This window comes from Mustela nivalis (assembly GCF_964662115.1).
Source record: "Mustela nivalis genome assembly, chromosome: 13".
NCBI lineage: Eukaryota > Metazoa > Chordata > Mammalia > Carnivora > Mustelidae > Mustela > Mustela nivalis.
The window spans coordinates 22969689-22987627 of NC_139032.1; the positions used below are offsets into that span (position 1 = coordinate 22969689).

At 43.1% G+C, this 17939-nt stretch overlaps 1 protein-coding gene across 2 annotated transcripts in view; it reads right to left on the reverse strand.

Annotated features, from left to right (window-relative positions):
* Nucleotides 1-216: 216 nt before the first annotated feature.
* Nucleotides 217-17939, reverse strand: part of LOC309846364 (ras and EF-hand domain-containing protein) — a 71851-nt gene continuing 54128 nt past the window's right edge. Inside the window, exons 13-18 of one of the 2 annotated variants that reach the window (XM_082695237.1) lie at nucleotides 17186-17267; nucleotides 15994-16108; nucleotides 12442-12561; nucleotides 9728-9804; nucleotides 1230-3479; nucleotides 217-1187 (exon numbers count right to left, since the gene is read on the reverse strand). In XM_082695237.1, coding sequence (XP_082551363.1) covers nucleotides 3374-3479; nucleotides 9728-9804; nucleotides 12442-12561; nucleotides 15994-16108; nucleotides 17186-17267 — 500 coding nt within the window. In that variant the 3' untranslated portion in view covers nucleotides 217-1187; nucleotides 1230-3373. Of the gene's footprint in view, nucleotides 1188-1229; nucleotides 3480-9727; nucleotides 9805-12441; nucleotides 12562-15993; nucleotides 17268-17939 lie in introns of those variants that run through there. The other variant, XM_082695236.1, reaches the window with a different exon arrangement.

Sequence of the window (17939 nt, forward strand, 5' to 3'; positions counted from 1 at the left end):
CTGTCACACACCAAGCTGGTCAACCTGATGCCCCGCTGGCCAAGGTGACATGGCTGGGCCACAGTACCAAACGCCACATATTCATTCTTTTCTCCAACCAGGAGCTGCCCAGGCCCGAAAAGACACTGTTTTGAAGCCATGGTTTCATGCAGGCACACCCTAGAAATAAAGTTACTTCAGGGATGCCTGCGGTAAAGCTGAAGAGAACAGCCCGAAAGACCAAAGGAAGCATGCTTTATTGAATTTACAATGCAGAAAATATTTGTAGCTCCTTAGACATTTGTATTGCTATAAAAATTATACTTTATGGTATAATTATTAATGGTTTGAAGAGAAATAAACAGTATAAACGAAATATGGCTGATACTATGAAAATGTAAACCATGTAAATCAAAATCACGAAACAATTATTCTATACTCAGAGGCCTACTTAATATATACATATGAAATTTCTTACACACATATACAATAAAAGCCCACAAAAGCCTTCACTCTGAAGCTGATCACTGTACAAATATGAAAATAAATATTTATCTTTTAACCTCAATTTTATCTTCAGCAAGAGGGTTGTGTGACTTGAGTTTATGCAAATCACATTTGGTATTAAATAATCAAATGTCACATATGTCATATAAAGCAGCAAGTGGAAAATATAAATTATGAAAATACATGAGGCTAAAAGTTAACAGTGAAAAATGACTCCTTATCCAACATTCTTTTCCATGATGAAATTAAAATATTACCCAGTGTGTCAGGATACATTAAAAAAAAAGAAAAAGGAGCAGTGTATAATAGTGATTTTAAAAGCCCTCAAAGGAAAAACTGAGTCAAGATAAATTAGTTGCACAAGACTATATGAATGTCCCACATTAATTCTAGGCTAAAAACATTATTTTTTAATCAGAAATACACTTTGAAAACACCTTCCTGAAATGAAATGTTGGTGATAATGATGATTTCCCACAAATGCAGCTGAAAGAGCTTCTAAGTAGCTTTTCTTTAAAGAAGATTGCTCACCAGAGCTCTATGTCTCTGATTTGGATTTTGCTGCCAAAATATTTATCCAGGTTTGACTAAAGATGAGTGCTTTGTCTATCAAAGGCACCTATATAATCTCCATCCCAAGTCAATTTGGGTGTACTAGCCATACAAGCCAGACACAAAAGCCAAGGCAATACGTGGATATACTCTACATACAAACCGTCAGACATACATACAAGGATACATACAAGGATATACTCTACATACAAACCGTCAGACAAATACAGAGAGACACCCTGGGGGGAAATAAAGGCAACACAGTAACAACTATACTCACAGAGTTTTGTGCAACTGCACCAAACACCTGAACAACTGGCCCATATGTCAACACACAGAACCTTTCTAACCCAGGTTCCAAAGATGCCGCAGAGGCAACCAGCAGTGGCAAAACATGCATCTCACGAAGGCACAGAAATAACACCTCCCCCACTGCTCAGTTTGACACTATTCGACCAGCGAGGCGCTCTTTCTGGTCAAAAATGTAAACTTGGTGCGACCTAAGCCATTGAACAGAAATGCATGGTAGAGTTGCCTGGGATAGATCAAACTGCGATCAAAATACCCAGATGTCAATAGAGAGAAGGCAAGCATTTGCACTTGAGGATGTTGTGGCTCTTTATAATCTTGGTGTATAACATATCTGGTCAGTTTTCACTTAAAAGAAAATGAAGCTGGGGAATTAAAGATTTGATCATAAAAATCATAAACGGGAAAAACTGCTCCATGGAATTGTTTTAATTCAACAAAAAGGAATGTTATTAGCTTATGTAATACAATAAATAAGTTTTTAAGGTATTTCCAGAAGACCACTTGGAAGCTGGAACTATATGAACCAAGGTAAGTTCAAACCTCTAGTTGGGGATAACTTAATTGGTTCAAGGCCACTGAGAAACAAAAGCCAAAAACCAAAAACCAGGTTTTTCTAGGGTCAGGTGTTGATTCCGTCAGCTGTTAGAGACCTTTCAGTGGGGAAATCTGGGAGGCACTGCAGATTCTAGAAGGAGAGCAAGACCCACCAAATTGTTGGTGAGAAGGAGTCACTAGTCACATTAAACAAAGGACTGTGATTTCCTCTTGTGAAGAGATGAGTTTCCAAAACTATACATAACATTTTTTTCACTGTTCATTATTTCAGGTAGTAAATGCTGGCCATGACAGAGTTCAGAGATTTGTACCATATTGGAGATTATGCTTGTAAATCATGGGAAGGTCTGAAACAATCATGCACATTTTCCTTGGGCAAAATGTTAAAAGTGGTAGTGTGTGTTTTTTTTTTTAATGAGATATAATTCACGTCTCATAAACTTCCCCCTTTTAACAATTCAGTGTTATTTCATGTATTTACCAAGTTAGCAGCCATTATAAAAGTATATATTCCAGAACATTCTCATTCTCCAAATAAACCACATCCCTATTAGCGGTCACTCCAGCTCCTGTCTTTCCCTAGCCATGGCCATGACTGGCTGGGATATATTTTTAAGTGAAGAGTGACAGCTTTCCTGGGCATTGTACTTTTACCAGTATGTGGCCTCCTATGATTTTCATTAGAATTTTTAACATGAAACTTAAACCGCAGACTTTGTGGAGATGTCAGTACCTTGTTTTTTATTTTTTTTCTTTTTGTCACACAAACGTTTTTTCCTCTGTATATAAAAATAGATTTTTCTGTCTCCACTGAAGCCTACAACATTATTTTTTCTCAATTAAATTCTGTTGTTTCAGAAATGAGAAAAATCAATGCCCCAATATTTAAAAAGTCCGACTAACCAGAGTCCTTATTAACTGTGAGTCATCGTGGTCTCCTTCCCACTCCTTACAGTGCACAGAATCCGAGAGGCCAAGGCCTGCAAAGCCAAGCTGCTTATTTTGCAGGTGAGGAAACAGGTTTATCGTGGGCTGCTGACACATCTGAGACCACAGACAGCAAAGCTAGGATGATAATCCCCTTTTACCAGTATTCTAGTAACAGATACTTGAAAAAAAAATGTTGCTTTAGGTTATCTACAAAGTCAGCTACCACGTGGATCTACATCAGGAAGTTTCTTCTACAGCTTTGATCTGAGCATCTGATTTTTTTAACCATTTTTTTACATGTTCTCTTTTGCGACTCTGTAAGGACAAGACAAGTACCTTCAACCATGGGGCCCAAATCATTCACTGAAACATAGCAAAGAGCCAGGCCTCCAGAAGGATCTAACAGCACAGTTCCGAGGCCCACACTGTCAGCTTCCACCTGGCCGTGTCTGGAGGACACACGCCTCTGTGAGAAGCAAACATGTCACAGACACCCAGGACTCTGGGCCTGACCTGACAGGCCAAGGATGTTTGGGATTTAACTACTGCAACAGTTCTTCATCTGCGTTGACTTTCTGGAACTGGTCCCGGTCAGATTGGTAATGGATTTGCTGTCATCTTCATCGGTCCTTTTTTTCACTTCCCTGGGGGAAGGGGGAGGGGAGAGAGGGAGAGAGAGAGACAGAGAGAGAGAGAATGCATTACTGAGGTACAAAACTAAACCACAAATGGTTCTGCAGAAGTAAAAACAAGACGGCTGAGCACTTGCTGTATGTCATCCAGACACCGTTCTCGCGAGGACCATGTGAATTTGTTGGGCCCCATTTTATATGTGCAGAAGCAAAGGCAAAGAAAAAAAGGTGAAGCACGTTCCCTTAGGTCACGTGGCTGGAGAAGCCACAGAGCCGGGCCTGGAACCACGCCTGAACTCTGAGCACCAGCCATAATCACGCATGCACGAGGCAGGCACACACGAGACACACATGCACAGTAACACACACACATGCGCGCGCACACACACACACACACACACACCCTACTACTGCTCTCTCCTGTGGTCTCACATGCTTTACAGTCTGCCCCACGCACAGCTCACTCCTTAGCACTCTGGAACCTGGCTTCCATCGCTGACTAGTACTTGCTGACCTTAACAAGAGCAATGATGACTTCAAGACCACTCTTTAATTATACAGGATCATGGAGGTAATGATGAATGCTTAAAATCCAGGGAAAAAAATCTTCCTTCCACCTCTTCCTAACTTTCCTTTAGAATTAAGAGCTAGAGTTTACAATGACAAAAGATCTTCACTTTCACAAGTGAAAACCTCCTAGGGATAGTATCTTTCCAAGTGTGTTCCCAGAGATACCTGTGAAACATGCAGACCCTGAATGGCACTCCTGACTCTGACAGCTCATCCCCAGGAGGCCTCCAAACAATCCTTCCTTCCCCATCAAGCCTGGGGAGCTCCCACTATGGGCTGTCCCTTCACAATACTGGCTCTGTGACTGCTTATATCAATAGAATGCAGGGGAAATGGTAGGCTGGGACTCCAAGCCAAGCATTAATAAGGACTAGCTGCTCTCAGCTGCCAGGGTCCTCAGTGGAGAGGGTCAGCAGAGTGACCAGAAGGACAAGGACCCTGGTGGCAGACACCCAGCCTCAGCTTTACCCCCATGGCCGCCTGACCGCAAATGCATGAGACACCCCAAGCAAGAACCTTCCAAGTAGAGAAAACTTCCAGCTGAGATCTAGCCAATTCTGATAATTTCAAGAAAATAAAAAGTGGTAGTTGTTTCAGGCAACCACGTTTTGGTTTATTACAGAGCAGCAGATAACTGAACCTACTAAAAACATGCATATTCCTAGTACAGCAACACTGTTCAATCAAAGTATAATGCAATCCACATGTAACTTTAAATTTTTTAGCAGCCATATTAAAAAAATGTAAAAAGGAACAGGTAAATTTAATTTTATTAATATATTTTAACTCAGTATAGCAAATATATTATCATTCTATCATTTTATCAGTGAAAATAATAATGAAGTATGTTATGATTTTATACTGTCTTCAAAGTCTAGTGCATACTCAGTACCTACAGCACATCTCAATTTGGGTTTGCCACATTCAGATGGCCAAACGGGTCAGCAGGACTCTAGAATGTGCTGATATGTGCTCGCTTTTGAAAACCTCTATACTATGAGTTGGAAAGAAGGTATCTCAGGAGAAGGAAAAAAAAAGGGAGGATTAATTCTTGCTGAAGGCCAGCTAATAAATGCTATACTATATGTTTTCACATTTTTCTTATTTAATGCACATAAACAATCACACAACACAAACAAACATGCAACCCTGACAGGTGACAGGGGAGTATTATTATCCTCACTTCACAGACGAGGAAACAAAGACCCAGAAGAAGAAGGAAGGTACATGATCCAACCTAGAACACCCCATAAGACTCGTTCCAGACTCCTAACTTCCAGAACTGGAATGTGATACACGTGCGTTGCTGAAGCAATAACACTTGTGGGAATTTGTTACAGCAACAACAGAGAACTTATACAACTTCCAACTGCATCATCTTGGACATTTGGTCATTCAACAAATGATCAATTTATGCCAAACACTGGGACCCTCTATTAGTGAGCACTGAAGGAGAGAGAGAAGGCTAAACAAATCATTCCCAGGTCTTGAGACAGCTGCTAACACACAAGCACGGTACACCAGTCGTACTGGTCTGCGGGGAAAGAAGGCATTGTGGAGATGGGACTGCGTGGACACTTTGACACAGGAGGGACCTCTTGAAAGAACAGGAATTGACCTTCGCTTAATGAGGAAAGGAGATTCTAGGTGCAAGGGACAGCCTGCATAAAGGCAAGGAGACATAAAAGAGCTTGGCCATAAGTGGAATTAAGTTTTCTGTGTCTACAGATTATCATTCCTTTGGGAAGATTAAGAAATGCAACCAGAAAGGTGGGTGAGGCCAGGCTGTGAGGGTTTGCACATGTTGGATACAGTCACAGCTCTGGAATTTCCTCTTGGTGGTGGGTGGGGATGTGGTTATGGAATTTTAAAAAGAGGTGGAGGTAAAAAATACAGAAATTAGAGAAGTCAAGCTAGAGACAGTTCTAGAAGCCCCGGGGATAGACGACATTAGGCAGAGAGAGAGTAAAGAAGAAGAGAATGTGGAATGTAATCCTGAGATTGCCGACAGGGAAGCAACAAGCTGATGCGCCAGAGTGGTGGCAACAAGTCCCAGTGTTGCCACTTAGTAGCTGTGTCACTTTGAGCAGGCTGATTAAGCATTCTAGTCCTCCACTTTTTTTATCTGTGCAATGGGTATACTAATCATAGCGCCTTCACGAGACAACTCACATCTCTCCCTTCTAGGTGGTCCAAAAGCCTCTACCAGCTACAATCATCTGACTGTCGGGTCAAATGTTTTCTCTCTCTCTCTCTTTCTCTCTTTTGTGCCCCCTTCTCATTACACTGCATGGCCTGCAAATATTCATTTCCTTGATACCGCTAATGAACCATGTATGGGGCCTCCACAGGCTGAGAGCTCACAATAATGCAGACATTTTACTGAACCTGAAAGCAAGTATTAGGGAGGAAAAATACGTACCCACATGGTCCATCTGGTCTTTGGTTTCTCTAATCCACCATAAGTACAGACATATCCCTCCCACTTCAAGGAAATCATATATTCCAAACACCTACAATAGGTGTAAGCCTGGGAAAACTACACTTTCTCACCAAAACTACCATATGCTTGGCAAGTGCATGTAAGGTGACTCTGTTTCATTGGCAGATTTCCTCCCAACAGGTTCAGCTTCTGGGCTGAATGGAAATATCAGCCTGCACTTCTTGTTTCTTTTTCTTTCAAATCTCAGACCATTGATCAATTAAACACTTTGGAACTTGAATCTACTGCAAAATGTACAAAGCTTGTGGTTCTGATGCTGGCAAGCTCACTTGCCAATGGACAATGATTGTGATAAATGTCCTGTCAGCACTGCGAGGAAACTGCATTTCTAGGAAACACTTTTCCTGGGATTGAGAGGTTTCCAGAAAAAAGCAACACTAGTAGTTCAGGGTGTTAACCAAACATTCATGGCCTCCTCTCAAAACAGAATTGTTTCAGACAGTGCAAATCCATAAACTCGTCTAGCTCACGTTTTATGACATGAGACAGCATGAAAGCGGCCTGATGGTAATTGTCTTGCAAGATCTAAATTGAGAACATAACATATTTACATTATACGTAACTTTCTAAAGGATGTAAAACCTTTTTTTAGATGATTTTATTTATTTATATGAGAGAGAGAGATAGCAAGAGAGAGAGCATGAACAGTGGGGAGAGGGAGAAGCCGACTCCCCGCTAAGAAGGGAACTCCACGTGGGACTCGATCCCAGGACTCTTGGATCATGACCTGAGCTGAAGGCAGACCCTCAACGGACTGAGCCACCCAGGTGCCTCAGGATGTAAAAACTTTAAAAATGATCATTTCACCAGTGGCAACTCTACCATTTCCATGTAAGACTTAGGCACTTTAATAAGCAAATCTGAAGGCAGGATATAAAGCAAATTAAAATTTTTAAATATTTGCTTTATTTATAATTTTCATATTTAACACATCACTAACATAACAAAACCAGGGAACTCACACCAGGCAATAATGCAACAACAACAATAAAATAACTCCCTGGTGAGTGATTCCCAAGGACGGACCTCGTGATCAAAAGGCCTCTGTGCACAGGTGTGCTGGATAAGGAAGCCCAAGGCTGTGTGGCGGCAGCAGAGAAAGCATAGGCAGCTCACAGCCTGGCCCACCTTTACGATACAATAAAGAGCATGGATTCAGCTCTCTGGGTGTGACCGTGGCAATCTGGAGTCACTTTAACTGTAATATGATCCTGCAAGATAATTAATTCAGCACAAAGTAGCGACTGGTATTCTGTGGCATACCGGCGGTTCTGTGTAGAACCACAGACTGGCAGAACCAGAGAGGACCTTGGGGGTCGCTTCTCCAGCCCCCTCCCTCATTTTACAGACTAGAGATGCTGAGAGGGGGGAAGGACTCGTCCGACTCCACAGCTGTTTGAGGGGAGATTTAAGACCATACTTTGAACCTCCTGCACTGTGGTCCTCCATTAAGCGGGGCCGGAGGCAACAGCCTGGCAGGAGGCCTGTGCACAGCATCCTTCTCTGCTGGGCCGGAACAGGTCAGTACCCCGCTGCCAAAGCTAGGGGCCCCATCCCTGCCCACTGCGGTTCAGCTTTGGGCCCAGCAAAGCTCTACAGACCTGCAGGTCCTCCCCAAAACCCCCTAGCCCAGCAAGCAGAGCACTTCCACCCAGGAATCCCCGGGTATGTTGTAGCGAAGCGCCAGCACGCACACCTGAGAAAGGACCAACACCTACCAGTTCAGCAGTGAGTCCTCCGTCAGTGCATCTCACCCAGTCTCCCCACCTCCGCCTCCACCACCTCTACTGAATGAGCCTTCCCTGGTCAAAATGGCCAGCAGCCCCTTCACACCCACAGGTACATGGAATCCATTATTTCACCCAGCTTAGTTTACCTGGGCTCTTGTTTGACAAATGTGGTATGAGCCCATGATTCTCCTACTAATCACAGGCAGAAAACCATGTCATTCCCTTGAATCTACACATGCTTAAGTGTTTGCTTTTCTTCCACCCAATCTAGGTCACACTCAGAGTTAGCACTGTCTTTGCTTCACACAAAGATGATTTCCAGCATGGTGCGGGCAGGTGGGTCTCTCTCGGATTGATATCAAAGGAGATAATGTTCAGACTCAGTTCGAGCCCAAGGTATCTGCCAAGGTCTGCCACAGACTAATGTCAAGCAGACCATTTAAACTCCTGGGGCCCACTTCCTGATTTTCTCAAGTGAGGGCAAGAATCTTGCCCAAGGCCCCGGTCTAAGCAGCTGGTAAGCATTTTAAACACCGAATCATCAATAGAAAAGCAGCATTGGAACACTGTGATGTATTTTACTTGTCACTGAATAGGAGCAGAAGAAGCCATCTACCATACTAAAGCTAAGATTCTTATAAAATTTCACATATGATCAGAAAAAAACCTACACACTCCAAATTATGGCTTCACTTCATCAGTAATTAAAGATCACTGGCCTGATTTTGTTCATGCTAATTTTCTTTTCTTTTTTTTCCCTTTCTTTTTTCTTTTGGATATTTAATCTCTTCAGGCCAGTAAAGAATCATCTTTTCATTTGTGGCAAAAAACCAGGCAGAAGACATAAATTTAAAAGATAATGTTGTTATTTCTTAAAATTCAAATTTACTCCAAGGATTAAAAAACACTCACATTTATATCCAAGTTCCTCAATGATGTAATTTTCATTCTAATCTACATCCCAAAATGTTATTTATTATTAACACCACTGACTGAGCTTAATAATTACTTGAGTAATTATTTTAATAAAGTGCTTCCAACTGGCATGACACACAATTTGCTTTGTTGAGTTGCTTTTTTTCTCCTTTATCCCAGAAAATGTCATAATAGGTAGTTAATTTCATAATAGTCTCTTGTGTTTAAAATCTGGTTCCTGGAAATGATTCATACAAGTCAACTATTAGCTTTGTGGTGACATTTTGCAGAAATGTCAGCGACACCTCAGATGCACCTGCTTTGTTTGGCAGTAAAGGTACTTTGCCAGCGTTCACAGTGAATAAGCAGCACTACCAGTTTTTCTAAAATCCATGTTCAATTGTTTCTCTAACCACCAATGAAATACGAGACAGTGTTTTCCAATGTATATTCACATTACGGTCCAGAAATTGGGCATATGCACCAACTAGGTGAAAATACAATCCTGCGTTCAGTTTTCCAAATATAAGACAACATTTTACCGAGCAAGATGGAGAACAGCTTCCACTATATTCGAGCCATCTTTGGCACTGGTTTCACAGAATAATGCCCCATAGGTCTGTAGAAAAGAAACAAATACAATTAAATGAAGCCTTTACTTAAGGCTCCTGGAATTTTAGCTTTTGAAACCAACAAATAAAATAAACATATTCTCCTGTTGAGTATTCTAACAGCTAAGAAATAGGATTCATGGTTTTGATACTTTAAAAATAGTGAATTTGGGTCTAGTTATTCCAGACACAACAGCTCCGAGTCAGGGGACTTTTTATTTTGCCTTAAAAGCAAGCACAATACACCATTTCATGTTTTATTCTCCATAGTCCTACCAGTTGCTACAAATGTTCTCTATCGGATAATCTGAGAGAGGTAAAAATGGTAGCTGAAGGTAACCACTCACGAGTTAAATGTCCATCAAAAGTAGGTCTCCTTTGGGCCGGCAGCTAACTTGCATCCCTTCACACTATCATCTTTGCCTTCAAGATTCGGCAACCTCCATGTTGTTAAACCCAATGGACGCTGTCTAGGGCTCTGTTTTTCTATCTCCCGGCGGTTATGGATATGACCACTGATCATATCACTCTCCTGCTTCACACCTTTCAGTGCTTCCCATTCCTCTTCAAGTAACGCTCAGATGCTTCCCCATGGCTGACAAGGCCTTGCGTCCAGGTAGTCCCGGCCCAACACCTAGCTTTACCCACCACCCTCTTCCCTCGCCCTCAACGCTCTGGTTACTCTAATCTTCCCTCTCTTTCTCCAATGTTCCAAATTTCCCCTCACCTCACAATCTTTGCACCTGCTGTTCCCATTACCTGGGTTATGCCCATCAACTCCCTTCTCCAGGCTGACTCCTACCTACTTTTTGAATTTTTCCATAATCCTCCCCAGAAATCAAGATTCAGTGTTGTCTAAGCCTGGCATGTCTCTGTCAGGTCTTGCTATTAGGAAACCTCACAGCCCTCTGTGTTTTCTCTGTATTGCACTTGTCACAATTGTAATTGATAAAGTTATTTTTGTGCATCTTTGCCTGGAGACAATGTCCTTTCAGGAAGGAGAATTGCAGGGTCCTTGGGCCTGAGTGTAGGTGACACAATTCTGTGTGGGATAAGGGGAGGATGTCATGGCTGCTCTGGAGCATGGAGAGAGAGAACAAAAGGAGGGGGTAAGAGTCCACAGTGGGACATTTACCCATGAGCCTGGGGAAAATCTATGAAAATTCCACAGAAAAACTGTAAAAATTCTACAATGAATGTGAATGAATTTCTAGTGGTAATGCATAGTGCTGTTTCCAAGTTTAATGGCTAGGATGCTATGGGGTGACATGCAGGGTCTCTCCGAGGCTACAGGAGGGTAGGGGTCACAAGATGCGTAAGTGAGCAAACCTTGGGAACTCTGAAATCGTGAGGAGGGGATAAACCTGGCATGTGGTGGGGGATCACATGCTCTCTAAGGGGGCTTGTGGGACAATGAGGCACGTGGATTACACACATTGCCCGCGTATCCACCAGAAATGAACTACATGAAGACATGGACTGTCTGTTGTGTGCTCCAGTCTTTCTTCTACACATAATCAAGTACATACGGTTAAACACGTTGAATGAATCTCTTCTGTGCTTCGCTGCCTAGCTCTGATGTTTAGCATGTTTGGTTCATAGTTTTAAAACTTAAAACAAGAAAGATTTTCCAACTTAAAACAGTGGCACTGACCCTTGTTTTTACAGTCCACGGGCCATACTACAGCGCAGGCTGTCCATGGGCTGAAGCAGAGCACAGAGGCAGCCGTATCAAATCCGACTGCAACAGCTTGGACTTACCCACCCGCAGGTGCCTCTGATGCCATGTTTGGGAAAGACAGGTCCTAAGGGGGTCCTGGAGCAGCCTCACACACTAGTAATAATGGGAGAATAAATGCTGCCCCTAGTAATAAACTGGATCGAAATGAGCCTCATGTTTTATACAAGCGCACAACCAAAAGTAATTTTAGACTATTCAACTAAGCACAAATCTTAGAGAAAAAAAAAAAAAAAAACTTTCCAAATTCTCTTCTAGCCAGGTAACACACTGCCCTTTGGCACAGTAGCCTTCTGGAACTAAACCATGTTTTCTAAACAGGACACCCATTATTTTTCCTTGACGTGGATTCCAGAACTAGGAGGAGTCCAGGAACTGGCCGAGGGTGAGGAGGAAGGCAGGACACTTCTGGTTCCTTTGTCAACATTCTTCAATGGGGAAAATTGCCCAAGTGATCATTTTACCTCCATGAGAGGTTTAATCCTTGGTACAATTACTTACATTCATTAAAGTGCGTGTGGCAAGGGTAGGGGTCGGGAGGGCACCTGGGTGGCATAGTCAGTTAAGTGTCTGCCTTTGCTCAGGTCCTGGGATCAAGCCCTATGTCAGGCTCCCCATTCAGTGGTGAGCCTGTTTCTCCCTCTCCCTCTGGCCCTCCACTCCCCACCCCTGCTCATGCTCATGCTTGCTCTTTCTCTCTCTCTCAAATAAATAAATTTTTAAAAATAAAATAAAAATAAAAAAATAAAGGGCAGGGGGACACTGGGAGTTCTGCCTGGATCAGAAGGCCAGTAGTCCCATTGGAATGGGTGAAGGGATGTCAAAGAACCTTGTTAAGTGAACGTAGATGGGAGTGAAGGGTCGCCAACTGCAAAGCTCTGTTCCAATAGCCCCATTTCACCCTTACCATGGCCAGTTTTTCTCCCAAGTATCCTGGGACACACTTCTGTTCCTCTGCTGCAGCAGCATCATGGAGGTCAGCCTTGTTTCCTACCAACATGATAGGAACACTCTCCTGGGTTGCATCCTGCCAGGGGAAAAAATGCTGTGTGTTCATCAAACACTGAATGAGTTCCACTGACAACAGCAGCTTCCACTCTCCAAATGCCCCGTGGGTTCTGCATGACCTGGAGGTCATATCTTCCAGCCTCAAAATCTCTCTACAGAGAGCCAAACTTCTTCCCATCACCAAGTGAAATCACTGAAATTCTGAGAGGTTAAACAAGAATTTGCAAACCAGGGCCTCGGTGCAAACACTCCCCATCACCCCTGCCACCATACAAACAAATATGAACTACCGCGGCATGACCATAGAGCTATATCTGGCTGTGGCACCCACACAATTTTCTGCAACTTTCACTCCAAATGGTGCTGATAACAAGTCAACTTCATTATCTCATGCACAAAACACACAGGGAGATCCCTCAGCCATAAAGGGATAAAAACAAAACGTGAGCATTCTACACTCACTGCAGTCTGGTTCACAACAACAGCAAAATGTGAAGGTCCTAAAGGTTAACATTTTTCTTACGAGGAGTCAGTTACCGATCATTCAAAGGAATCGATTCTAAGGCGAATGCTCCCAAATCCACCTTTGCAGGTCCACGTGAAACGTGGGGAACAGAGCTGCATCGGAGGCCACCCCTCCCATCACCTGGCCTCTCACCAGCTGTGGCCCTGAAATCAGGCGAAATGTTTCATGTTTCTGCCTCAGTTTCCCCACTGGTAAAATGAAGGGGTTAGTAAGGGCACATCGCACCTCCACAGGATCTAATGAGAACACAGAAAGCTAGCCTAACTGGCCCAGAAAAACAGGGTTCTGGTTCCCACTCAAGAGCAGCAGCAGCAGCCCTGACCGTGACCCTCTGCCAGGCCTCCAGGTACCAGTTGTGCTTTCGGTTTGGTGCTACACCTGCCACGGGTTCAAGAAAGGAGCCTTGAAACCGATGGCATTACATGTGATTTCCCTTCCCTTCAGACCATTCTCCTCCGACCAAGGGCACCACAGTGTAGTAACAGCAGAGGGGAGATGGGAATGGAGGGCCGTCCCTGAAACTAGGTGTGGTGTCCATCGATGTGTTCATTAACCCTGTTCTTCTGCAAACTGTTCAGGTTCTAAGGGGGGCAACTTTGGAAGCCGCTCAACAAATACTCACTTAAGTGAGCCAAGAACCCAAGTATCGAAGTGACTTCCCTAAGGTATGTCAGTAAATACGGGCAACTCCTTCCAGTCTTGTCTCGAACAGCACCTTCCAGGGAGGCTGCCCTGACCACACCATCAGGCCATTTACTCTGCCCTCTTGTGTCCACAATATTTATCATTCTCTATCATTCCATTTATTTTATTTATTTGTTTCTTGCTTATTATGTTTCCCCTACTTGGATACAAGCTCCCCTACTGTGGGCATATTCCAGGCTCTGGAACCTGCACAAAGGAGGGACTCCAAAAATACTCCGGAATGTGAAAAAGTCAGAGATCTCATGTCTCAGGTGTCTCCTCAATTCAACATTCACACAAGCATTCAACCAATACATTATTCATGACAGGTAAGTAAATGGCCATCATTTAATTTTACCCATGATTTTATTGCGCAATTTTGTAACTCAGTGGTTTTTATCAAAATGTATTAATTATTAATTCACCACTGACTTCCATTACCCCTCAGCCCTTGGGCCTATCCCAACAATTACACTCTCAGTTTCCATCCGTATCTCTAGTGGCCACATAAACTGTCTCCACAGAATGTCCTCCAATTAGAAAGGGCCATGACAAAGGTTTGTCATGCCCTTTTTTCCCAAAGGTAGAAGTCAAAAGCCAAGTAGTATCTAATTTTTCCCTGTGACAAATTCAAGAGTTCATCTTGAATATAGTTTTTGTCCTTTTCAGACCCTGTGAAAGGTGATCCACAGAGCTAAAAAGGTCACTTACCACGTGTAGGTGATTAGCAAATGATGGTAAATGATGGGGTCCTGGCACACCAGCTGTGGTGGTGACTAATGGCTATTTCAACACTGTGACTGACCTTGCCTTTGGGCCGCCAGTCCTTGCACATCATGCAAAGACTTAAAATGCAGACTACATCCAAAATTTTTAACAATAAAAAGTTTTGCTGTGGATTTTAAATTTTCTGTGGGTACGCGTCCATTGGGATGATGTTATTCTCTGGACCCGGGGAGGTCCGTCTGTTCCCGTGAGTAGACGCTTCTCCTCTGTGCATGGAATGTACCTTGGAACTCCACTCTGGACACCAAAAGCTTCTTTTCTCAACCTGCTGCTTACTCTGGCTCTTTATCACAGCAGCAACCAGGGCTGACTCAGGAGATCCAAGGCCCCCTGCAACCCCTCCCCTCTAAATAACCACAAACCAGGGTCATACACTTTCTCCAACTCAGGTTTCTCATAAAAAATGAGAGTAACATTATATTTCTTACTTCTTTCCTCAGATATGTTACAAAGATGTATATAATTTGTGGAAATTTTGTGAAGTAAAAATGCTACATAAACGTCAACCCATTTGCCTCATATTTGTAATAATTTTAGGTCATGATATTCCGCTAGGACAAAATGCACATTTCTTTGTCATTTTTCAAATAATTTCTTCAGTTAGAGAATATAATTCTATTTTCTTACAGGGTATAAATTAGGCCCAATGGAAGACTCTAGAAGCTAAGCTGATATACAGCAATTAGTTCTCTGTTTAGTCATTGCTGCACTGTTTAATGCCTATCAAAAATTAGAGATAATACACTTAACTGAAAAATTCTATTAGCCACTATTTTTTTTTCCCAAGAGAGTATATTCAACCACAGCTGGAACTGAATTTTATATTAATTAATAACCCATTGGCAGCACACTAAGTGTGGTCAAAATCATTTCCTACTTCCAGAAATTATTTACCATGAAACCAAAGGATATGAAAGCTCCTCAGATGAAAGACACTACTCATTTAGCAAAAAAAAAAAAAAAAGTTTTACTGATTTTTGAGACTCTAAAAAAACAATACTACTTGGTATTTCAGGGGCATCCAAATTACCAGCAGAATAAGGTTAAGGACACAGGTGCTAACGGAGCTGGGCCTTGCACGTACTCATATCTGGCACACATGGGGGCCCCGTGCACACCAGTCACATACACACCACCCCAGGCATTAAGAACTGCTTCTTCTCAGGTTGCCCACATTTGCAGTTACTTCCAGAGGGGTTCTGATTTTATCTGTAAGAAAACCAGAAGTTTTATTCCCAGAAGCTCCCTTCAGTGGTATCCACAGCTCTGGGGAAACTCGCCCGGCCACCGAGAAAGAGACCAATACTGCCAAGTACCATGAGACACTCCCCCTCTCATACCCAGTCAATGCTCTCTAACAGTGTGCAGGTGAACAAAGAAGAGAAACCGCTTCTTCTAAGATGGGCCATGACGCCCGTGTAGTTTTTTGTTTGTTGCTGTGTTTCGATATCTTACCTCAATCATGTCCACCCATTCTCGAACATTGAGAAAGCTTTTCTCACACGTAACATCATACAACAGCAGAACGCCATCTGCTCTTCTGAAGTAAGACTTGGCAATACTTCTGAACCTGGCAAAGAGGAAAGCATGTAAATACAGTTCTAATCAGTCTGTTGCTCAGGTGCTACCCCTTCTTCATCTCTTTTTTCTCCTTTTATAAGATAAGCCTCCATTTAGAAGAATCTCATGGCAACCTGGCACGGGGACAGAGCCACCTCAGAGGGCTGGAACGACTCAGTGGAGGGTAACAGAATAATTTGGGGTATGATCTACGAGAGCCAAACACTTTCTCCAAGAATATCTATGAACCCAAAGTAGAACCAGGGCAAGGCTGAGGGTATAATTTCTAAAAATTTCAGCCCCTGCAACAAGCTCCCAAACCCATGTGTGGGAGCACAAGAGCAGACCCCAGTGTGCATGTTCCAACTCTAAACCAACGGCAACACTTGGTAGCATCTTTAAAAAGGCCATGTCGAGTGCAAATGTTTTTTAAATATTGAAAGTCTCAGAGTCCTAGAGAATGCGAGCTCCCTGCAAGCAGCTTTTGTGGATTTGTGTCTGTTTCCTGTTGAATTTTTGGAGCCTAAATGGTGCCTGGTATGGGCACATATGGGTATGCAGCCCATACTCGCTAGCTGAGCAACTGGAGAGATGTTTTTCTGAAGAGCTAGGCAGGAATAAAACCTACACTTGATCCTTCTGGTCATCGGCAATGCATGCAGAAGAAGGCAAGGTCACCAGACACGAGTCTTCCACTTAGTTGGAGCCTCTGCCCTTGAATGGAGGGCAGCTGACATATTCCCTTTTCTGTCTTTTATTGAGCCTGGCTAAGTGCCTCCTCACACCAACACACTGCATTCCAGGAGTGCCGCCTCGCCTACGTTCTCTCGTTGAGAAAGGGCACTCTCCTTTTCCCAACTGAACAGCGGCTCAGAGGAAGCCTGAAGACCTCCACACACAACTGACAGGTAAATGAAGGAGAAAAGAATGTGGGGACATGCAAACATTCCCAAAATCCTAATGCACTATGTAATTACACAGTGTATTATAATTATAGGATTATGAGCAACAAAAACCACCAAGCGTCCCACGAGGCTCGTCCATGCAGACCAAAGGTGAGCCCGCAGCGCTGTGGGGAAGCACTTGCCTCTCCTGACCAGCCGTATCCCAGAGCTGCAGCACTGTGCGCTCTCCATCCACAAGGAGAGTTTTCATCTGAAAATCGACTCCTGAAAGGGAATTACAAGAGAACACAGGGACCATGATGTAAATAATTTCACTGGTTTTGACTCTCAAGCCCTCTGTGGATAAGACAAAAGCCAATAAGCCAAAGCTCAATGAGGTAGAGAGGGGTGAATGTAGCCTTCAAGGAGAGCGACCTTCAAACACTAATTACAAGTCAGAACACACATGCACGCGCAGAGGAACCTTCTGCAGGTTGGCTGAACTGGGGAAGGCTTTCGGCTACAGACAAAAGGAAAATCTACGTTCTGTTTGTCCATGTGATTACACATGCATGTTTATGTGTGTGTGCTTGTGTGCATGTGGACGTGTGTACGTGTGCATGTATCTGTGTGAGGATATGTGGGAGGTGTGCATATAGACCATGCTCTTGAGCAACCAAACAAAACTTGGCGGTCTTTTCAGGAACCAAATAAAAGTGAACTTGCAATTTGTTATCTTCAGGGGTATGATGAAGGACCATGAATTTACAAACACGCCCACTGTGAAGAGGGTATAATCAATCTATTCTAATATCTCTCATCATCAAAATAAGAACTCTTTAGATAAAGAAGAAAGGTGAACGATAACTTGCAAACCTTCAACTCCTTTTAATGAGTAGTATGCAAATTTGGGAAATCAGGACACTTCCTCTCTTGTTCTCAGAACGGCTTACTCAT